This window comes from Eurosta solidaginis, chromosome 4 (assembly GCF_040869045.1).
Source record: "Eurosta solidaginis isolate ZX-2024a chromosome 4, ASM4086904v1, whole genome shotgun sequence".
NCBI classification, from domain to species: Eukaryota; Metazoa; Arthropoda; class Insecta; order Diptera; family Tephritidae; genus Eurosta; species Eurosta solidaginis.
Genome location: NC_090322.1, coordinates 10,771,073 through 10,795,245, shown reverse-complemented (window position 1 = coordinate 10,795,245; position 24,173 = coordinate 10,771,073). Strand labels below are relative to the sequence as shown.

The following is a 24,173-nucleotide window of genomic DNA, read 5'->3' as shown; positions in this document are numbered from 1 at the left end:
GTTTTTATCGAAGCGGATTAATGCTTTAGAATTACTTATCAATTGTTTCTAATTTTTAAATGGTTGTGTAATATTTCCATTACTTAATAATCCATTGGCACCTTTACAAGCTGTTAAAAATTTTATTGTCATATGTTTTATTATTTCAGCATACACATTCCACCATAATAATAAACACCTGTTTCATGCCTAATGCTCAGTCTACACAAATTTTGCAAACCTTTGTATTTATTTACTTGCGTAAATCTTTACATACTCACGAGGGGCTATGTAGTCATATTTTCCGGTCTCGTCATATAGTATTACAACGCATAAACCGAATTGGTATTTGGATGAAAAAAACCGAAGTCGCCAACTTCAGAGCGCCTTTGTAAGCGGCAATAAAACAAAATTTAATTCTACCACCAAACTCCAACCCTACAAACTCTTTCAGTTGTCAAAATTACACTGAGCGCTAAATTCTTTGAAAGTTTTCTGAGCTACGGCGTATGCAAGGCGTGGGTTAGGGGGCTTAGAATATACACGCGGCAGGTATGCTTGTCGTATGATACGAGTAAAAACCAAATGAAATGTGAAGCACAACCCTTTCCAGGAGATGCCAGCGCATTTTATAGCTTCACCAACCCAATTGTCAAACTCTGGAGACTTGATGGAACATGTGGTGGGTGGCAGGATGCCCTAAAATGTTCACTGCAGTTATATTAAATCATTCCCGAGATAGTCGGGCTTATACTTTTATGGTGCTTGTGACCGGAACGTACCGAATCTATATCCGGGAAAGGACCATCAACATCGTTAAAACTTTCCAAAACATTCGAGGTGAGTCTGTGCCGCAACCATTAGTTCCGTTAGTAGATGCCTTTGCAATTGCCTCAAATTGCACAGGTCCCAACTGTTGATCATTTCGGTGTGCCGGGTATTGGGTATGAAGGAACCTATATCCTTCCTCTTCAAAGCACAGATGCATCCACCATGCATGCTTGGGAATCGAGCAACGTCACCGGCATATACCGATTCACCGATTCGTCATCTGCGACTGGCTTCCACTATACCGATTGAAAAAACATTTGCGATTGTCCGTCACGCCTTCCATCAATCAGCGGTTGGTTACAGTTCACCCTCCAACAATACAACTAGATATAATTATCTGCCGTGGTGTGTGTACGTCTGGAAAAAAGTCCAAGCATGTCTTCATAAACATTTATTTTTAATTTTGATTTAAAAATGAGCCCTCATTCAATGCTTCATATTTTATGTCATACTTCGGGCTTTTAGAATGAAGTCCCTATTTTGAGACGGCTAAATCAGGTAGTTTGTGTATTTGCATTTCATATAAAAGAGGCTCGATTGAAGGTCTATCCTAGAATCAGAAGGGGTATGTGCATCACATATGTATAATTTGCTTGTTTAAACTAAAGTTTAAGTAATATTTTACAAGCAAAACAATACGTTTATACGAGTAGGTACCATGCGGGTAGTGGTGGACTTAATGCGCAAGCGCTGACAAGGGTGTCAAGAGTAATGTATACATAAGACAACTAAAAAAAAATAATAGTTTTGGATAATAATAAAACCTAGTTTTACGTACAGAAGTAAACTGGACAAAGAACCTGAAACACATCATTGTTAGGAACTTCTTCAATAAAAGTTTACCAAGTCTATTTGCGGCTTTTTGATGATACCATTTATGTTTTTCTTCAAGGGTTTGCCCTATGCCGACTGGTGAAGTAAATACAATGCAAGTAATGCGGCAAGAAATAGGTACAATATATAAAATCATATTTGTAATATTAAATATATGTATGTATTTCTACTTACTGGCATTCATTCATAATCTCCTCCTGGCTGCGCACCTGCACTGGTGCTAATTCCTCGATATTCTCTTCGAAATTTCCAAAGCATTTAGTTATTTTTTCATCAAATGTATTCACTAAATCCTCAAGACTACCACCAAATGTCTCGGCAAAATTATCCACAGTATCGCTTCTGGAACGCTTATCGCAGCCTTCATCGCCAGGCGTCAAACCTACATCCAAACCAAGCTCAGCTGCAAGCAACGAATTACAGTTTGGGCTTGCTGCACCATCGGTCGTGCCATTCTTTTCTGCACCATTCGTCATAAGCATGCCGCCGCCACCATTCTTACTTAAATGCGCATCCCGCACAGCTTCCTCGAGTAGACGCATCTTTGTTTCTTGCTTCATTGCTGGATCTTTCATATTCAAATTTAATGTATCATTTAGGACATTCTGATTGGAAATGTAGTCACAACCGCCCCATTCATCTGTCTCCTCGAATTTTGCTAATGGAGCTTCAAATTTCAGCTCGGCCATTTTAGTGCCGCCGAGGTCACGCATCACGCACGTATGCTCCGTTGGGGGTGAAGCTGGCGCAGTTGGCGGCGTCTTAACGCTTTTACTGCTTGTAGTATACAATAGAATATGTTGCGAATATTCTTTATGGGATTGGCCGCGAAAAACAAACGCCGTTTACGTTTTGCAACTTGGGTCACTTATTGCTTTCTTTTTTCACTTTTTAAATATTACATCAATTTTTCCACTATGCTTTTGTGTGTGCGTTTGTTTTGCACGGTTTTTCACAATTTTTCACAGGGGGTGGTGTACTTTTTCACTAGGATTTTTTTTTTCTACAGCACTAACGCAACATTCAAAGACGCAATACAAAGATTTTTGTGCAGCGCCAGTAAAACTATTTTGCTCACAATTTTTTATGCAATTTACACCAACTTTTTAACACTTTTTGGGTATGATTTTGCTGTAATTTTCACAATTTCACTGAACAACAACGGAGCGCAAAAAAATATGCCGACCAATTCTTTTCAGCTCTGCAAAGGAACAAAAACAAATTATTGAAAACATCTAAAGTCACCACGATTTTTCCCAACACATTTTCATATTTTACCACGAAAGAGTGCTGTACATATGCAAAGCATATCTCAGTACCATAAATGCAACGCTATGCAGACAGGGTGATTAGTAAAATATAAATTTCTTCTGTTAGAAAACGAACGAATATATCCCATTTCGGCTCTTAGCTCGGATAAACATAGCACGCTTTGTCCAGTGCCTTGCTTTGACAGGTGAAATCAGTTTATTATTTACAACATGGACGCCCCAAATGTCGACCATATTGAACATCCACGTCGATGGCACTACGCTACCGACTGTCCTACACCCCAAAATCTTGGCTGTGACGTTTGATCAGGATCTACATTTTGGTGCGCACGCAACCGCAATTGTTCCAAGAATTCAGAGCCGTAATAAAATCCTCAAATCCCTTGCTGGCAGTACCTGGGGAAAAGATAAAGAAACGCTCTTGACTACATACAAAGCAATTAGCCAGCCGATTACGTGCTACGCGTCACCCATATGGTCGCCAAGCCTAAAAACCACCCACTGGAAGAAACTACAGGCCTGCCAAAATACTGCTCTCAGAATCGCCACGGGCTGTCTTCTTATGTCCCCAGAACACCATCTGCATAATGAGGCGGGAATACTCCCCATCAGGGAGAGAAATGAGATGCTGACCAAACAGTTTCTGTTGAATACCCAGAAACCTGGGCATCCCAACAGACATCTGATTGACGAACCAGCACCGCCTAGGGGCCTAAGGAGTCATCTCCGTAAGCATTTTGAGGAAATACGGCACCTGAGAACCCAGCCGTACGAAGCGGAAAAACACAAGCAGGTCCTTGGTGAACTCCATAGACAGGCGTCGGACCTTTATGTCGGGAAATGCCCGGTGAATCCAGTACTTGAAGAAAAATATCCAGAACTCGCAGAAGAGGAACGCATACTCCCCAGGGAAACGCGTGTCACTCTTGCTCAACTTCGTTCTGGATACTGTAACAGGTTAAACTCTTACCTATCCAGAATCAAACCCGACATACAAAATGTATGCCCTGCTTGCAATGTGTCCCCACATGACACCAACCATCTCTTTAATTGTAATGTGGAACCAACGCCTCTAACACCCCTTTCCTTATGGTCCACCCCTGTTGAAACGGCAAGTTTCCTTGGACTCCCGTTAGAGGATATTGATGACAATTTGTGATCGGTCGCGGCTATTAGGTGGAGCGAGCATTGCTACAACAACAACAACAACAGGTGAAATCAGTGTACGGCCAAAGAATATCGTAATTATATACGACAGCATGACACTGCTAATACGCGTCCAAGGAAATCGGAAAATAAAAATTTTAACTCGGTCAAAAGATATTAACGAAAAACCGAAAAAAACCCACGGGTCCCTCCGGAACCGTGGGTGAAATCCACAGTATTTTTGCGCAGAACACCTTTCTGCGTTGGCGGCCTTCGGCCGCGCTTATAAAAAATAACCCTGGGGGATTCAAGGGGCTGTGTAGCGCACATATAGCTTCTCCAACCCAATTGCCAACCTCACCTTCGAGCGGCGAATCCCGTTTCACTAACAGACGAGGCTCTGGCGACCCTAAGCTCCTCATGGAACTTGGGGGTGGGGAGGGAGGGATGGCCTGAAGGTTCAATGTGGCCATATAAATCGTTCCCGAGATGGTCGGGCCAGCACCTTAATGGTGCTGTGTTACCGGAGCGTATCGGATCTGTATCCGACAAAGGACCATCACATCGATAACACTCCCCAAAGCCTTCGGGGAGTAACCTAATCGCTACAACAACAACAACAACAACGTCATGCCAAGTCCGGGTGTGTGGTATTACCGTGGCTACCGCCACGGTGATGTCCTTCTGAGGTCACAATGAAAAGCGCCAACTTCAACTTCAAATATCTCCGGACAGAGATTAAATTTTTATTTTCCGGTTTCGGATTCTTGTTGTCGAGATTAATACGAGTCTTTTGACGCCTCTTTCTGTATTATTGGACGCGTATTAGCAGTGTCATTCTGTCGTATAGAATTACCAATAATATATATAGATAAAGATACCTAATCTCTTTGGTACGGCCGAACCATGGCGGAACGATACAAGGTGGCAGCATGGGACAGCTGATTTTATGCTTTTTTTTATTTGATTTGATACATCAAAATACGGCGCAGTACGATTTTGACGTTTGTCCATCGAATTTACAAAAACAAAGTTCATGAAATTTTTATTTATGTTTGTAGGTATGTCACCATGCTGCCACCTTGTATCGTTCCGCTATGGGCCGAACTAATGGATTGATGCAGAACGTCAGAACATCATTTTCCTTTAGCTCTTGTTTTTTTCTCTCTTTCTTTGATTCGTTCAAGCAGTCAAGTGAGCCGTAATTGCGCAGAACGAAGCAATTGAACTTCTGAATGCGCAATCTTCTAATAGTGATTTGTGAAGTGTTCCCATGGCGGAACGGCAAGTTTAGGGTACTTGATCGCAGCGACGGACATTAAAACGGAAACGGCGGGGAAAAAGAAAACAAAACAGAACAGCTCTAGAACGTAAAAAATATACAATATATTTTTTTGATATTTTCTGCTAAATTATTTTAGATTTGAGCACGGTCCACTGCTTGAGAAGCTGTCTCTACATACATAAGCAAATAATCCAACAAAAAGAAAAATATGTAAAGTGATAAGGAATTCTTAATGGGAATTTTATAACTTTCCGGTTGTAGTTAATGCAATACACTTGGGCGGCGACAGCAGCGTTTTATATGTAAGCAATGATGTTAACCTGAGGTATGCTAAAACCATTGGCTAAAACTCTTGCTGAGTTCGCGGATAATTAATGATTACTTTTAGTTTTTACAGATATTTTGTATATCATCTATATCTCAGTTACAAATAAGTGTCCTCAAGACCCACGCACATAATCACGAAAATGACATCATCCGATTGCAAGGAGTCGCTGCATCGTGCCATGTGTAGCACATTTAACACTGATTGCTTTCCCGTGGTGACCGAAATTGAAACATTAGTCAAACATGATGCGGATGATAACAAGGAGTACAGTAAAAACGTGCATCATACTAGAAGTTTAATTGTTAAGGAAGACTGCACAATCACTGCCAAATGTGAGGATAATAAGCCTATAAAAAGTGATGAACACCCTCCGGACCATAATGAGCCCGCTATGGAGTTACTCTTAAGCTCTATGTCTAGCACATTCGATGCTGAATGCGCCACATGCACTGATGAGGCCGATTCCTTGCTCAACCATGATTTGGCAGAGGATAAAACAATAAAATGGAGAAATTTAGTTAATAATAAATTTGCATATAAAGAGAATATCACATACAAAAGAGGCAGGCGCATTAACAAGCAAACTAAAAACTTGCGACTGAGTCCAAGCTACATTATCAGTAATGACAAGAGAGCGCACAGCAACAAAAAGCAAAAAAAGGAAAACCAGCGGTCAAAGATATGTGAAAAACATTTAGATAAACAGGACAAAAGTAGTGTAGGCAGAAGATCTGCAAGAGCACTGGCACTGGCTGCACCAACTGCCGAATATATGGAGCGTCAGATAAAATATTTATTAAGTGATGATGAAGACATAAAACGGCACGCTGACAATAATGAATGTGATGGTGCGGCAAATGAGGCCTTTGAATCACAGTTGATTGTATGTAAAGAGGAATTAATAGTTGCTGACGATGACACTTTGTTTCTTAGTGCTAACAAAAAGGCGCTATCGAATTCTAGACGACAGCAAAGCAGCAATAAAGATCCCAGCAATGGTCTGCTTGATGCAAAAGAGAAGGGTTTTAGGGTTGAAAGTGTTACTGGGCATTTACCTCAAACGAAGCTGGCACCTAGCGCGGTTTCAGGGGCTAAATGCGTTACGGAAAAAACTGTAGAACTGGTACTGATTAAATTAGAAAGCATTCAGACGGATAATGACAACATAGATGAGAACCTAGCAATACAAGAGCCAAAAAAAGAACAGGGCGAGTTTGCTGAGGAAGATGCGTTAAGGTTTCTAACTCACAAAGGAGCAAAGGACAGCAACTCCGAATTGCGTAATGAAAAAAAAAGTAGAACTCGCAAAATCAAGGAAACTATGATTCAGGTTGATAGCGCAAAAACTAAAAAACGTATTGCTGATAAAAATGTACGTACATATTCCATATATATGTATATATATTTTATATATATATATATATACGAGGGGGCCAAAAAAAGTTGTCTAAGGCGATTTTTTAAAAATCGGGATTGCTTTATATTAATATTTATCTATATGTACTTAAGACCGATTAAAAGGACACGATAAAACATAGGCAGCCTTACGATACATATATCAGCCGATATATTACCCACTAACGGCGATAGAAATTTGCAATGTTTGTTGGCTTTTCTGGCCGTATTTCTATTTTTTATTTCTATTTTTTATTTCTATTTCTTTATTCTATTTCTATTTATTTATTTTCTTGTCAGTTGCGCAAACTTTTGTTAGTCCCCTTATATGAATGTAGCACTTTTTCCGAAAATAGAAATATTTATAGCAATTTATTTTTACAGAATAGAAAAAAGAAGATAAGAAAATGAACGCATTGGAAATGCATCTAAGACATGAGAGACGTGAATCAAAAACCTTAAGTGAAGGGCTAACTTACGTATATACGTATAACTGATTAGAATATAAATTTAGCAAATAAATACGTATACAATGTTTTATAAATGTAAATTTAAACATATCATTGATGAAATGTAAAAAGGCTAGAGCTGATAAATTTTGCAGAAATTATTGTGTCGAAATTCTCTATACTTACAAAAAATTGTAGTCATATATGAGCCCTTGATTTTGAAAGTGGTCTAAGTCATATTTTCCTTGTTTCGAGATAATTAGAGTTTTGCGTTATAAAGGATTGAAAAATATTTTTGCACTATGGAAAATGATTTTTCGACAGTAAAGTAGTGCCAACAAACAAGAATTATAACTGGAAATGTGCTTTTGAAAGGTTGGAAATGACTTAGAGCACTTTCAAAATTAACAGAATGACTTTATAAATGACTTATACCAAGGAAACATTTTAATTAGTAATTAACATTTTATTCAAACTCATTTCATTATAACAAAGTAAATTATTTAGTATGACATATTTAGGGAAGTGAAGTGTTTGTGAAAAATTGGTAGGATATAGGGTAGTAAATCCATCATATCTTTATGTTTTTCTTTTGTTATTGGTCTAATAGTTGTGTATAATGGAGGCAAATCAATATTTGCATATATTCTAGGTCTTCCTTTTTTAGGTGAGAGGTCTAATATTTTGAATTCGGAATTGTCATCCAAGGAAGTTTTATAAAACATCTTATATGGAGATTTTTTTTAGAAATCTGATCCATTGAATTTTAAGCCAAGACACAGCTTCTCCATTGGTGTTTTTCTTTCTATTATTCGTTGAATCTTTAAGTTTTTTTGTCGAAATAAAATTTCTCTGAGCCATTTGTACCACCAAAAATGGGTTTTTCTTTTTACATACTTCTATTAAACTATAATAATGCTCAGGTATGTATAAATAATTTGATTTTTTAATTTTAGTTTCTATTAAACCAAAATCCCGATCATTTGGCAAAAAAGAATGGCCGGATACCATAAATTTATGATCAACAGTTTCAACATTATTATCAGATGACTGAACAATTTTTAACCAAATTAAAGCTATGTTGATGTTACGATTTTGTCCTGTGCAGGCATCACTGTAAGCTATGACATGCTTTTGAGTGGTAATGTCCTGAATGTGCTTTAAGATGCAAGACGCAACTTCCTGTGATCCCCTTGAAGCGATTGTTTCATCCCATACATACATTTTAGCATTTTCATTGTGGAAGTTATGAAACCCTAAATTGTATACATACATGTTGCGCTTATAATAAGCTACCGAGACAGAAAGTTTTGGGTAAGAAAGTGCTTTCTGTAGATCAAATGTGAAACCGTAATATTCACTCGGGTTATCTTTTGCTCTTTGTATGTCTTCTGTCAAACTTTTTCTAGCCTGTTCGGCACTGTTAAGATGGGAATCATGAATTTCCATAAGATGCAACTTCTCGTCTTCGTTACTGGATGCTTCTATTTTTAGTTTTAGTGAATCACACTTTTGGCAAGTGTTTTTGCGAGGAGTATGAAAATTTAAGTTGAACTCCGTTTGAAAATTTTCCTGTAAGTCCACTCCTTCACACGTGGTGTATTATTTTCATCACATTTTTCTACATACAGCTCATACATTTTTCGAATATCTAAGTCAGCACTTAAATACTTTCGACCTGAAGTGTGATGTGATCTCGTGTAATGGCTCTCACATGCTGGAAAACTCAGAATATGTTCTCGTACCACTTTAATTTTTTCTTCATCTGTTTTTCTCGATGAACCAGACATTTTGCCACGTAAATCCATTCCAGGGGATTTAGCATTTAAGGCACGGCTTAATCTTCCGTAAGATATTTTAAAAGTATCCAAAAAAAAGTTCTACAAACAGAAACTTCTGACATCCGTAAATTTATATGAAACTTATAACTACATTTTCTCATGTATCCTTTGTTATTTCTGGGTCGCCTTTGCTTTATTAATAGTTTTCCAACCAAACCATGCAGAAACAAATTCTGTTTTTCGAAACTTGCTGATTTCCAAAATGCATCAAAATTAGCTTTCCTGTCTTCATATCCAATTTCATTTATACATTGTTTGGAACAAAGGCAATATTTATTTTCGAAAAGTTTGCCACTCACAAGCTTAGACTTTTTTGTTTCATATTCCTCTCTCCTATTTCTCTTAATTTTTCTTAAATTTTGTGCATAATTATGTTGATTTCGGTTCCTCTTTCTTGATTTCATGTTAATTTCTTCCATTTGTAGGGGTTCCGAATTCACTTTTAAAGTATCAGTTGATTCATCTGAAGACGATATTACTCTTATTCGTTTCCATTTCTTGGGAGCATTACTTACACTTCTTCGCAGGATAATGTCTACAATTAACTATATATAGAACATTTTTACATTTTAAGGATTACTTGATCATACCTGAATCGTTATCTGAAGGCATTACAAAATTACTATTTATTTTCCAAAATTTCTCAACAGACTGACTTAGACCACTTTCAAAATAAACAGTTTCTATATTTTGTTTAACAACCAAAAAATTCATTCAATTTTACGAGTTAATTTTCATGGCATACCGCCAATCTCTTCAGATTATGTTATTTTATTATGGTTAGATAACAAGTAGCTGATAAACTCGATTTTTAAAAATTTTGACTTAGACCACTTTCAAAATCAAGGGCTCATATATGTATGTAGTAATGTCGCTAGTATAATATACTTTTTAAAATGTTATTTTTTATCATATATGTAATACTCCTATATTGTTACAAAAGGCTAGGTATATTCTAAAACATCAGAGTGCCGATATATTGCTGTTTAAACGTTTTTGTTTTTGTATTCAATAATCGAATGTACCTAAATTTAGTTTTTTCTTGTTACACTTATGCTGCTCCTTCACAAATATTTTATAGGCTGTCTTGTTTTGATTTCGAATTCAAAACACATTGCGAGCATTTTCTATTAGCAATATAGGAGTATTACATATATGTTTTTTATGGTTTTTTGGCGCTCTATCCTCAGTTGAATTGTAACCAAGACCAGAAAATAAACTTGTGCTGAGCTCCAGGCGATTTGGATAGAAAAATTCAAAAAGCAAAAAGTTGATGCAATCAGGTTTTGCTTATATATAACTTAAAATTTGGCAGGTCCTTTCTAAGTTTCCTAAACGCTATGTTTTAATATTATCCTAATCCCTAAACAGTTAATGGTTTTCTTAAAATGTGTATCTATACATATTGTGATGAATATTAGCAACACTAAGGGATACTATCATCTCTAAGCCGATACTAAGCAGTCACTTGTATTTACATAGGCAAATCAATTATTATGTATACACATATGTACATACAGAAGCGGAGAGATACTCACAAAAGTTTGCAATCATCAGAAAAGTAGGTCTCACACATACACATGCATATATCTGAGATACTCACAAAAGTATGCAATCATCGGTGAACTAGTAAATTCTAGAAGGAGAAACGCCTAGAATTATGCGAACGAGGAAACCGAAGAGTATAAAAGCAGCACAAGCTGAGGCATGAGAAATCAGTTTTGATTTAAACGCGCAATCAGTTGTGAAGTATAAGTGTTATTGTGAAGTACCTTAAAGTATTCTAATAAAGGCTACTTTGCATTACTGAATATTAGAGTTATTTATTCGACAATTTAGCGATTCGAACATTTGTAGAAGGTTTTAAATAAGCGAAGTTTCCATAAATTCGTTACAATATTATAAAAAGAAAACACTTTTTCCTGTCGCCGCTTGACGCTCAAACGCGTGGGCGGATTTTAACCAAGCTTACACACAGGTCGGGTATAGCCCCGCATGGTTCTTATGTACTTTTTTTTTTTTTAAATCGGGAAAAGGGGGCGTGGAACCTCCTATACAAATGGGATCTTTAATACTCAATATCTTTGGAAGTATTAATTCTAAACTACTGAAATTTGGTAAGGCGTTATGTAAGGTAAGTCCTTATCCCTATTCCTTTTTGAAATCGGAAAAGGGGGCGTGGCACCTCCCATACAAATTGGATCTTTCATACTCAATATCTATGCAACTATTAATGCTAGACTACTGAAATTTGGTAAGGCGTTACATAAGGTAAGTATCTATCCTTATTTTTATCCCTTTTTGAAATTGGAAAAAGGGCGTGGCACATCCCATACAAATGAGATCTTTCGTACTCAATATCTATGGAAGTATTAATGTTAGAGTACTGAAAATTGGTAAGGCGTTATATAAGGTAAGTTTCTATCCCTATTGAACAAACATATATTTTGCCTTTATTTTTTTCCGTATACTTAATTTACAATAAGAAATTTCCTACACATCACTTATGTATATGTACATAAAATATTTCAAAATTGTTTCCAAACAGTTTTGGTGTATGAATATTTTCGGTTCTATCTGTTCACCAGGTAGCCGTCTGCGATTTCAAATTAAGAAAACTCATTCAAAGACATACATACATATGTACATAGAAATATTTAAAATTACACATTTTTAATTGCGCTTTACTCTTTGCAATAGTAATTAAAATTTATTTAACGAAGTCACTCTTAAATTTTTCCTGCTTCTACAAACGTGTTTATTTTAGTGAAAAGTGGTGTGGTAAAAAAATAGAATTTATTTACGAGCTCACTCTTAAAGTTTTTGTGCTGCTACAAACGAGTTTCTTTTAGTGAAAAGTGGTGTGAAAACTGTTGAGTTATCTACTTTATTTAAATATACTTTATTTTTGTATTTTATTTTTTGAATTACTTTATTTTTGAATATGACTTCAAAAAAGAAAATTTCAGTGTCAGTGAATTTATAAATTTTAAATATCAACATTAATATTTAAATAAATAATAAATAAAATTTTAAAACTATAATTTAAACTATAATGGCGATCTTGCCAGGAGAGTTGTGAAAGTTGAAATATTACGTGATACCTCCGGCAAATCAATAGTTTTTGGACGGCAGTTTCCTAGAAGTGATAAATCCATTTATAGAATAAGCGTATATACTGTATAGCAGCTACTGCTGGATTCAAGATTCAAATTAACAACCTGTGCCCATTTCTGCCACAAGATCGCGTTCAAGATTTTACTAAAATGGATCCAAAAAAAAAGAAAAATGTCTACAATACCATAAACTCAGTTCGTAGTACTGAAACTATTACTAAATTCGATGAACTTTTAAAATTACGAGTCAATTAACGGTACAATGAACAGCAGAAATATCAAAACAGGTTAGATGTTTGTGAAGCAAAAAATTTGCAATTAGAATTAATATACCTACCCTCAACATTGGGTGAGCTGTTTTGTTAAAAATTTCGGTAATAGTCTAGTTGAGGGGTCGACTGCTAATACGCTACCAAAAATATCGAAACGAAATATCAAACGACGCGTCTTGACATCAGTATTAATAATCCAAAGGTGGCGCTACCGCCACGCTGATGCACAATTTTTTTTATGGGCACAAACACAACAACAACCACATGAAAATCGCCAACTTCAACTGCATATATCTCCGGACAGATATAAAATGTTTCTTTTCCGCCTTCGGATTGTTCTCGAGATTAATACGCGTCTTTTGACACCTCTCTCTATATTTTTGGTAGCGTATTAGCAGCCGACCCCTCAACTAGATTTTTACCAAAATTTCTACATAATACATATTTTCTAAATCTTTCATTAAGCCAAATTACAACAAAATATTAAATGTATATTTTAATATAAATTATTGATAAAATTATTAAATATATACAAAACTGTAATTAATTTTTCTAAATTATAATTTACTTAAGTACATTTGAATTATGTACACTTCTTCTCCCGTTTAATTCAAGAATATTTATCATCTACACAATAAGATATTTTACAACAACAGACATACAAACTCCGCAATACAAATAAATTCATATTTGAACAATAACCTTATTTTAAATTCGAAAATAACACAATACACTACAAAAAGGAGAAATTACTGTGATTTTTAAAAATCAAACAAAACAATTTAAAAAAATATATAAAGATTTTTTAAAATAAATTTTAACGAAATATTTTCCTAAATATCAATATTACACATTGAAATGTAAATCATATTAAAAACTCAATTTATACTCATTAACATAAAATGAATCAATGACAATTTCACCCTCAAACAATTAAAGGAATCTACTTTTCATGCCATTTAAGAGTGGTACGCAGATCACAAGAAAGCGAAAATTCCTTGTGGTAAAATTTCTTGAGGTAGTACGCAGTTTACAAGAAATTTAGTACGCTACATTACTACTATTTTTCCATCAAATTTGTATACGGCAACACCGGTTTTGGCAAGAAATATGTAAAGTGCCATACATTTCTTGAAGAAAAAAGGTAAACAAACTGGTAAAAGGTGAGCACATGGTTTTTTTAATTTTTCTGCAATAAATAATTAATATTTTATTCCAGAAATGGAAATAACAATAGCTTCAGCACCAAAACGCAAAAAGCGCATAGTGAATTTCACGGCGGAGGAATTTCGGATGATTTTCAGAGAAGCCATTTGATAAAAACAAAACAGTGGACAAAAATTCGAGTACAATTTGTTTTAAAATTGTTAATAAATAACTTTTGCAATAAAAAATGGCAAATAACAGTAATTAAACAATTATCCTGAGCCAGATATATAATTTTGCATGTAAATGCACCAACAACGATTTGAGCCAGATAAATCCAGATAGCAGTCTGGTTCAATTTGTGAGCCAGATAATTTGTTAATTAATCCTTTTTAGGTTAGCAACGCGGCCTTGAATATACCTATTTTTTCAAAAATAGATGTAGCTGCTTAGCCCTTCGCCATATGAGTTAAATGAAAAACAGCGGCGACATCTGCCTATCACATTTCACGTGTGCGAAAATTTCACGACATCTGCTTCTCAAGTCTCTCAATGATCCAGAGCATTCCCGTGAGAATTTAGCGTGAGCCGGAGCTGTAAAACTCACTGAAAGACGGCATATATAGTAAACAAATAAAGGGTGCGTTTCCAAAGAACAAAAGCGAAAAGGAGATCAAAGAGAAAACTCATTTGCAGCAGCCAGAAAACACGAAACGTAGCTCGTAAAAAGTGAAATTAAACTAATGAAAGTAAAGAAATTAAACCAAAAATGTATGCTCATTTTATGAACAAAATGAATTTAAAATAATAGAAAATTCCAAATAATATAAAACAAAAACTGGGTGCAACAACAAAAGTAAAAGTTTTTTATTTGTATAAAACATTGTGTAATGTATTGAAAAGTTGATTCTAATTTCTCGACATTCTAATTACTAAAGGTTCTAATTTGTGAGCGACTACTGTATTATTGGAGTTTTTGAGGGAAAATTGGAGAAAAATGGCCTTCAAATATGATATTGTCACATTAATAGAATTAATAGAATCGAAACCCTGCATTTGGGATAAAACAAATGAATACAATAAAAACAAAAATCAGAGAGAAAAAAATTGGCAAGAAGTATTTTCGTTTTTGGAAGACGGGTATGAACAATTAAGCCTAGCGGAGAAGAAAAAGACAGGTGAGTATACTTAAATAATATTTGGTAATAGTCTAGTTGAGGGGTCGACTGCTAATACGCTACCACAGGGAAATCGCCAACTTCAACTGCAAATATCTCCGGACAGGGATAAAATTTTTCTTTTCCGCCATCGGATTCTTGTTCTCGAGATTAATACGCGTCTTTTGACACCACACTCGGTATTTTTGGTAGCGTATTAGCAGTCGACCCCTCAACTAGACTATTACCTTTTTTATAAGCGCGGCCGAAGGCCGCCAACGCTGAAAGGTGTTCTGCGCAAAAATACTATGGATCCGACCCCCGGTTTCGGAGGTACCCGCGGGTCTTTTTTCGGTTTTTCGTTAATATATTTTGAACGAGTTAATATTTTTATTTTCCGCCTTCGGATTCTTAATACTGATGTCAAGACGCGTCGTTTGACACCTCTCGATATTTTTGGTAGCGTGTTAGCAGTCGACCGCTCAACTAGACTATTACCTAATATTTTATTTATTTAATATTAAATTTTTGATAATTGCAAAGGTAATTGTCCATCTTTGCTAACAAAATAATTTGCAAACCATGCGCGTACACCACTCCCGGTTTTATTAGTTGGTTGTGTTTTAACGTTTAGGTGTTGTATTTTGGAGCCAGAAGTGAACAAGTCTTCTTCGCGATGTCCGTCTCTTTTACGTATGACGTTATGTAATACAACACAAGCTTTTACAATATTTTTTGAAAAGGGTTTAGAAACATTAAGTGCTCTGTGAAATATTCTCCATTTGTTGCTTAAAATGCCAATAATCTATAATCTATAGTTAAATACACATTATTTGATATGATTTGAAAAATCTTTTAGAATATGCTCGTTCATTGGAAACGCATTATCTGCAACGAAAACATAGGGAACTTTTAGGGCCGTTCTTGGTGTTAGTGGTCTTGCTTCTGGTATGCCCAATTCATTGTTCATTAATCTCCAAAACTCAGTACTTTGTAGAATAGAAGAATCACAATCCTTCCCATATGATCCTATATCCACGAACAAGAAAGTGTAGTCTGCATCAGCAATTGCCAAAATCACTAAAGAGTAATATTTCTTGTAATTGAAATTCATTGACCCTGCATGAGGAAAATTTTCGATTCGAATGTGCTTGCCGTCCATTGCTCCAAGGCACATAGAAAAGTTGGCTTTAGTTTGAAATTTATTGGCAACATCTATCCAGTCTAACGTGCAGCCAGTAGCTAAGTATCTAGAAAAAAAAAAACAACTTTATTTAGATAATTTGTTTATTCTTTCGTCTTGCAGGATACATTATTATGGCTAAATGGTCTAATATAAGAGATTCATTTCTGAGATCATTAAGAACAAAACGTTGTCCCGGAGCAAAAAAAAGATACATTTACAGCGAACACCTGCAGTTTTTGCTGAAGCTGGGTCAGAAGGATGATACAGAAACCAATTTTAGCCAGGTTGGAACAAAAGATGACAGCATTGATGTAGAGGACTTGATGAATTCACAGCCTCCAACCACATCGCGATCTGAACCTAAATCGACAACGCAGTCGCTGTCGACTCCATTATCAAACCGATTAACTTCACGTGAAAATAGGACAAGGTCGAATATACAGTGGAATGATGTAGATCGTGAAATCCTATCAGGGCTAAAAAAAGCGAAACATTCAGATGAATCATGTTCGTCTCACTCTCGATCCGATCATGAAATGTTATTGCTATCCTTTGTTCCATATATAAGAGATATGAATGAAACAGAATTGATGGATTTCCAAATGGAAACTATAACGACTATAAAAAAAATCAAACGAGAACGTGTTTCAGTACAAAACTCTTCGCCTGCTCTGACCCACTCAGATTCCTACCAAAGTTCGTTACAAAGTTCGGCATATCAATTGCCTGTTTGTAAACAGGAATTAATTGTAGCTGATGATGACATTTTGTTTCTTGATGACAGCATACAGATGTAGAGTACTTGACGAATTCACAGCCCCCAACCACATCACGATCTGAACCTAAATCGACAACGCAGTCGCTACCGACTCCATTATCAATCCGATCAACTTCGCGTGAAAAACGGACTAGGTCGAATAGACAGTTGGATGATATAGAACGTGAAATCCTATGAGAGCTAAAAGCAAGCTAAAAAAACAACAGCTAAAAAAAGCGAAACATTCAGATGAATCATGTTCGTCTCACTCTCGATCCGATCATGAAATGTTATTGTTGTCCCTTGTTCCATATATCAGAGATATGAATGAAACAGAATTGATGGATTTCCAAATAGAAACTATAACGACTATAAAAGAAATCAAACGACAACGTGTTTCAATTCAAAACTCTTCGCCAGCTCTGACCCAGTCAGATTCCTACCAAAGTTCGTTACAAAGTTCGGCATATCAATCGACTGTTTGTAAACAGGAATTAATTGTTGCTGACGATGACATTGTGTTTCTTAGTGTTAAGAAATTGGCGCTATCGAACTTTATACGACGGCAAAACATCTGCTTGATGCAAAACAGAAAGGCTCTAGAATTGAAAGTGTTGCTGAGCATTTACCTCAAACGAAGCTGGCACCTAGCTCAGGGGCTAAATTAGTTCCGAAAAAAACTGCAGAAAAGGTACTGATTAAATTAAAAGCATTGAGACGGATAATGAGGACATATGTAGATGAGAACCTGGCAATACAAGAGCAAAAAAAAGAACGAAGCGATTTGGCTGAGGAAAATGCGTTAAGGTCTCTAACTCACAGAGAAGCAAAGGATGTTCACAGCAACTCCGACTTGCGTAATGAAAAAGAAAGTAGAACTCACAAAGTCAAGGTAACTATGATTCATAAATAAATAAATAAATAAATATGTATATATACAATGGGACCAAAAAAAGTTCGCTAAGGCGATTTTTAAATAATTGGGATTGCTTTATATTAATATTAATCTATATGTACTAAAGACACCGATTAAAAGGAAACAATAAAACATAGGGAGGCTTAAAGGCTAATTACTGATACTTAGCAAAGACTTGACTTGATTTGAGAACTGTCACTTACAGTTCTGTTAAATGAACATTGCGTTACTGATTACTCAAAACTTAGCAACACTTAACTTGACTTAGAAGTCTGTTGAATTTTGATTTTCTATTTAAGTTCTAAGTGACGTTTACATTTTGAGATACCATTTGTTTGTTTCTATTTCATTTTGACATTTTGTCATACAAATTGACATTTATTGATTATGATGCCAGATTGTATGCGCTAAGTGGAGTATAATCGTGGCTAAGTTGCCAAGTTTACGCCAAGTCAAGTCTATGCTAAGTATCAGTAATGGGCCCTTTACGATACATACATATATAAGCCGATATATTACCAACTAAAGCGCCAAATACACGACACGAACATTTCCGCGAACATTCCGCAATTTTCGCAGCTTTGGCCATACACCATACGAACTTTTGGCCGAACATTTAAAAATTTTTTATTTTCCATTTTACTTTTCCGCGCACGTCTGTTCCGTTCAGAAAATACTAGGATTATGAGCTATTTCGCCATACACGCACGAACAGTTCGCGCAAATGTTCGCCAAAAATTAAAATATTTTGATTTTTGGCGAACATTTGCGCGAACTGGCAAACACCACCATACACAACAGAAAAGGTCGCAGAAACATGACATAACGGGAATGTTCGCGGAAATGTTCGTGTCGTGTATTTGGCGCTTAACGGCGATAGAAATTTGCAATGTTGGTTGTTCTAGCCGTGCTTGCGTGGTTTGCACCGATTGCATTCGCGAGATTTCATGAAATTCTCAATTTTTTTTATTTTCTTGTCAGTTGCGCAAAATTTGTTAGTCCCCTTATATGTGTGTAGCACTTTTTCCGAAAATATAAATATTGCAATTTATTTTTACAGAATAGAAAAAAGAAAAGTAAATGAATGCGTTGGAAATGCATCTAAGACATGAGAGGCGTGAATCAAAAACCTTAAGTGAAGAGCTAACGTACGTATGTATATACGTATAACTGATTAAAATAAAAATTTAGCAAATAAATACGTATACAATGTTTTATAAATGTAAATTTAAACATATCATTGATGAAATGTAAAAAGGCTAAAGCTGATAAATTTTTCAGAAATTATTGTGTTGCAAAAAATTGTAGTCATATCTATGTATGTATATAGTAATATCGGTAGTATAATATACTTTTTAAAATGTTATTTTTTACGGTTTTTGGCGCTCTACCCTCAGTTGAATTGTAACCAAGACCAGAAAATAGACTTGTGCTGAGCTCCAGTCGATTTGGCTAGAAAAATTCAAAAAACAAAAAAGTGAGGAAATCGGTTTTTGCTTCTATATAACTTAAAATTTGGCAGGGCCTTCCTATGTTTCCTAAACGCTATGTTTTAATATGTATCATATTTAAATATTATCCTAATCTCTAAACAGTTAATGGTTTTCCTAAAATGTGTATTATGAAATAAATTTATTTTTAAGTGTTTACGTCTAAATGTTTCGATGATGCTAAGTAACTTATTGGTTGGCCATGTTTCAGCTTCAAATCCGTGAGGCCAAAGGCCTTAAGCTTCCTTTACTCATACTTAGCATGACTTGGGAACTCGCTATGCGAAAGGAAATACGATTCGAACACTATTCATTTCTTTCAATTTGCGTCGTTCTCCTTTAAACTTTTCCTACAAACTGGCGGGACGATTCCTACATGTTCTACACGGCATCTGCAAGACGGATGAGTTTTCATTGACAAGCATTTCATAGCAGAAATGCACACGGAGTGTTTGCCAAATCACTACCAAGAGTACACCGCTTAGAAAATTTTTTTTTATTGAAAAAACTTGGTTCTAAATTTGTGATGATGCTTTGCCAGAGACTCGACCCAGGATCCTAGGTGTGGCAGGTGGAGCGCCCTACCATCACACCACGGCGGCCGTCGCAAGAGGCGACTTAAATCCACAGACCCGAATGTTCGAGGGGTAAAAAAAACCATTCCCGAGGCAATCGGGCTGTTGCCAAAACTCACCTAAACTTCGGCCAGTATTCTTGCTGTTACAACAACAACAAAAAACTTTGTAGTGGCATTTCCATTTACCATTTATTTATTTATTTATTTATTAAGTCTATGAACACATGTTCTTACAGACTACCAATGAAAAAACTTACAGCATATTATTAACAAAATTCTTACAGACTACTAACAATTTTCATACAATTAAAAAACTGACTACAATTAAGAAATACAAAAAGTTAACAAGTCAGTGAAAAACTAGCACTTACAGACTAATATAAAAGAATTGATAACTAAAAAACACACTTTAATAAATTAATAAAAACGTTCTTCGACAAAGAGAAATCAAGTTCGACAAAATATGAGATCTTATTAAATTCATTCATAGCGCGGGTAATTGGAGCATTTCCCGCATAATTAGTTCTACTATTAATGCCATAAAAAGGGTAAAAGCTTCTAAGTTCTCTTCTTGGAACATTAAAATTAATTTTCTCAAGAAGAGCAGCACAATCTGTATCCCCATGGATGATGCAATATAAAAAGGTCAAAGAAATAATAGACCTTCTCGCTTCTAAAGTTTTAAGATTTAAAAGAAGTAAACGTGCATTATATGAGGGAAGAGGGCTAGTAAATCTAAGTGACCGCAGACAGTATTTAAGAAAAACTTTTTGAACTCTCTCAATCCTATTAATTGCAAACTGTTGGAACGGTCGCCAAATGATAGTGGCATACTCGAGATGAGATCGTACAAATGAATTGTAGAGCAATTTGAGTGTATACGGGTCAGAGAACTCTGCACTATTACGCCGAATAAAACCAAGCATTGCATACGATTTGGCTATGATAAAGTTTACATGGCTGTTGAAAGAAAATTTGGTATCATAAACCACACCAAGGTCCTTGATTTTATCAACAGTCTGCAGTGGTTTGTTATCAATGGTATATAAACTATTAAACTTAAAGCGCAATTTAGAGTAGGTTACGTGAAAGCATTTATTAATATTTAAAGAAAGGTGCGATCTAACGCACCAGGAATAGAGATTATTAATTTCACACTGAAGTTCGAACATATCACGCGAAGACTTTATAATGGAGAAAACTTTAAGATCATCAGCGTACAAGAGAAACCTAGCATACGAAAAGCAAGTGCTGATGTCGTTGATGAACAGGACAAAGAGCAAGGGTCCAAGAATACTGCCCTGCGGAACGCCGGAAGTTGCAAGGTATGGATCGGATGATACACCATCAATGCAGACAATACACCATCTGTTAATTAAATAAGAATTTAGCCACTGCAGAAAATTTGAGTGAAAACCAAGACAGGAAAGTTTATGAATAAGGATCTCATGTGATACCTTATCGAAGGCTTTGGAGAAGTCAGTATAAATACAATCCACCTGGTATCCAGATGCAAAAGCAGATATACAATACTCACTAAACTCCACTAGATTGGTGACCGTCGAACGTCCCGCAACAAAACCATGCTGTTTGGCACAAATTAGGCTCTTCACTGAAAAGTATAACTTTTCTTTTACAACACATTCAAATGACTTCGAAACAGTAGTGAGCTTTGATATAGGTCTGTAGTTACAGACATCATTCTTATTTCCAGATTTGTAGATAGGAGTTATCGATGCAAGTTTCCAAGCATCAATAAACTCCCCGCACTGAAGTGACATATTAAACAGGATCTCAAGAGGTAAAACTAAGGCCGGACAACCTTTAAACAAGGCACTTGAGAGACCATCAGAATCTGTCTTGACCGACTGCTTTAAATTAGTAATACCACTTGAGATCTCGTCACATGAAATCGACATTGAACCGAAATCCAGAGCAGAATTTAAATCAGATGCAAAGTCGAAAGAAGGGGCATCATCATAGGATGCAAAATTGGCACTAAAATAGTCCGCAAACAGGTTCACTACCGCATTAGGATTTGTAGCTACACTATCTTGGTAAAAGACAGAAGCAGGAACCGAGGAGCAGGTCCTTTTAGATTTAATAAAACTCCAAAATGTTTTTGGATTGGACTTAATATTTGTCTCAAAGCTAAGAATATAGTTTTTGTAAAGAAACTTATCCAAGCAGTTAAACTCCTTTAGGTACTGCTGATACTTCTCGTAAAAGAACAGATCCTTGGTCTGACTAAACTTTTTGTAGTATTTGTTTCGCAAATTCTTCAATTTTTTTAAACCCTTAGTATACCAAGGTAATTTATACGGTTTTTTCTTAAAGACTGGAACATGCCTGTACACAAAACACATAAAACTCAAGTTTAAGAACAATAGTAGTGTGATGCATATCCGACGGAGCAAATGGTGCATGGCATTCGGAAATGTTAAAATTAATATTATCACTGAGGAATATAAGATCTAATATTCTGTCAAGCCTGTTAGTGAAGTTATTGATTTGCAGCAAGTTTAAGCTTAGCATGTTATCTATAAAATAAGTCTCATAGGACTTCAATATATTATTTGGCATGAGGCCCGAACCACAGAAACCCTGAGACCATGTGACATCGCTTAGATTAAAGTCACCTAAAATACATATATGATTATCACCAAGCTTATTAAGAACTACAGATGAAATATTGTCAGCATGAGCTTTATAAAGATATTCAGAACTATTCGGCGGAATATAAGATGCCATCAAGAATAGAGAGCCGGAGTACGTAGAGCCACTAACTTTAACACAGAGTTGGTCAAGTAGCGAATCGATATTATCCAGCTGAATTAGGGAAGCATTATACTTGCGTTGAGCTGCAATAAGTACACCTCCACCTCGAGAACGCCCAGTTTTTTCGGCATCCCTGTCTTTACGGAAAACGACAAACAAATTGGGATCGAAGAATTCGCCATCAAAAAAATCGAGTCAGCCAAGTTTCAACAATGACAAAAATATCATACTCTAACTGCGAGCTCAGCGACTTAACATCATGCGCTTTTGTTCTGATGCCAGAAGCATTTTGAAAATAGATATTTAGTTGCTTGTTGACAGGATTAGTATTGCCACTGGCAACTAAGGGCAATTCGATTGCCTTACCTCTTTGGGAAAAAAACGAAATCACCGAACGTTCACCCCAGCAGGCCACAAATCTGGCGATAAAACGGCATCATATAGTGTTTCTGTAACACCAAGCTTAAAGTTGACTTTTGTTAATGAGTCAAGCGGAGTGTCATTTTTTATAAGCCTTTTTCAGGCAAAGTTAGACTTATCAGCCTTCAGATGTCTTACCAGATAACTAATGATATCGTTAGAGGAAACTGATGGCTGAAATGATGATAAGTGCAGCCAACTCATACTAACTACACCCAATTCTGTACTTATATTTGATCCAACAAAATTTGGCTTACGGCGGATAATTCAGAAACCAACAGCTCCAAATTAGTAACACGAGTATGGGATTCGGTAAAAGTCAAGACGCGTGTTAATATCTGCCGGAGATACATATTTGCAGCTCAAGTTGGCAATTTTCATGTTGTGCACTGATAAAAGTTCAACTGCAATTATCTCCGGTCTTTGTCTTTTCGGCCTTCGGTATATTGCTTTCGAGGTCAATACGCGTCGTTTGATACCTCTCCCGATATTTTTGGAAGGTTGTGATCCTGATATCTATCTGGATTGTTTTGTGAAAAGTTTTGACAACTAACAAAGAGGTATTGATCCGGATCGTTTCAAAGAGATAGGATCGTGATCTAGAGGTGGTTGGCTCATTGAAATGCTCCAATTGAGACTTTTGCTCCCCGATGGCAAAGAAACAGCGCTGAGTTCATCTCCACCCCTAACACTTTGCAGGGCATATCCTTGGATATCGCTCGAGCAAAATATGGAGCTACCACATGGAAGAGCAAGGAAGGCCTGACTGCGTCCGCTATAGAGTGTCGAAACAAATAAAAAGCGTGCGAAAGTTCCTTTGTTGTTGTTGTAGCAATTTTTCGGCCCACCTAATAGCTGCGACCGATCACAAATTGTCATCAATATCCTCTAACGGGAGTCCAAGGAAACTTGCTGTTTCAATAGGGGTGGACCATAATGAAAGGGGTGTTAGAGGCGTTGGTTCCACATTACAATTAAAGAGATGGTTGGTGTCATGTG

The 24,173-nt window shown here is 36.1% G+C and overlaps 3 protein-coding genes across 5 annotated transcripts in view; 2 read left to right on the top strand and 1 right to left on the bottom strand.

Annotated features, from left to right (window-relative positions):
* The window catches only part of Unc-76 (fasciculation and elongation protein Unc-76), a 75,708-nt gene extending 72,852 nt beyond the window's left edge, over positions 1-2,856 (bottom strand). The window contains exon 1 of the mRNA XM_067780064.1: positions 1,819-2,856. Within this exon, the coding sequence (XP_067636165.1) occupies positions 1,819-2,357 (539 nt within the window). The 5' untranslated portion in view covers positions 2,358-2,856. The remainder of the gene's footprint in view (positions 1-1,818) is intronic.
* Positions 2,857-5,369: 2,513 nt separating this feature from the next.
* LOC137249004 (calponin homology domain-containing protein DDB_G0272472-like) lies at positions 5,370-11,170 on the top strand. 3 transcript variants are annotated; one of them, XM_067780055.1, is made up of 3 exons: positions 5,370-5,671; positions 5,735-7,046; positions 10,842-11,170. In XM_067780055.1, the coding sequence occupies exons 2-3, from the start codon at positions 5,814-5,816 to the stop codon at positions 11,013-11,015; spliced, it is 1,407 nt and encodes a 468-aa protein (XP_067636156.1). In that variant the 5' UTR covers positions 5,370-5,671; positions 5,735-5,813; the 3' UTR covers positions 11,016-11,170. The 3 variants fall into 3 exon arrangements, with proteins under 3 accessions (XP_067636156.1, XP_067636157.1, XP_067636158.1); XM_067780056.1 differs by having other exon boundaries at positions 7,459-11,170; XM_067780057.1 differs by having other exon boundaries at positions 5,371-5,671; positions 7,454-11,170.
* Positions 11,171-13,716: 2,546 nt separating this feature from the next.
* On the top strand, positions 13,717-17,885 carry hng2 (hinge2). Its single transcript, XM_067780054.1, has 3 exons — positions 13,717-14,749; positions 14,832-15,071; positions 16,357-17,885. The coding sequence occupies exons 2-3, from the start codon at positions 14,891-14,893 to the stop codon at positions 17,031-17,033; spliced, it is 858 nt and encodes a 285-aa protein (XP_067636155.1). The 5' UTR covers positions 13,717-14,749; positions 14,832-14,890; the 3' UTR covers positions 17,034-17,885.
* The last annotated feature ends 6,288 nt before the right edge of the window (positions 17,886-24,173 follow it).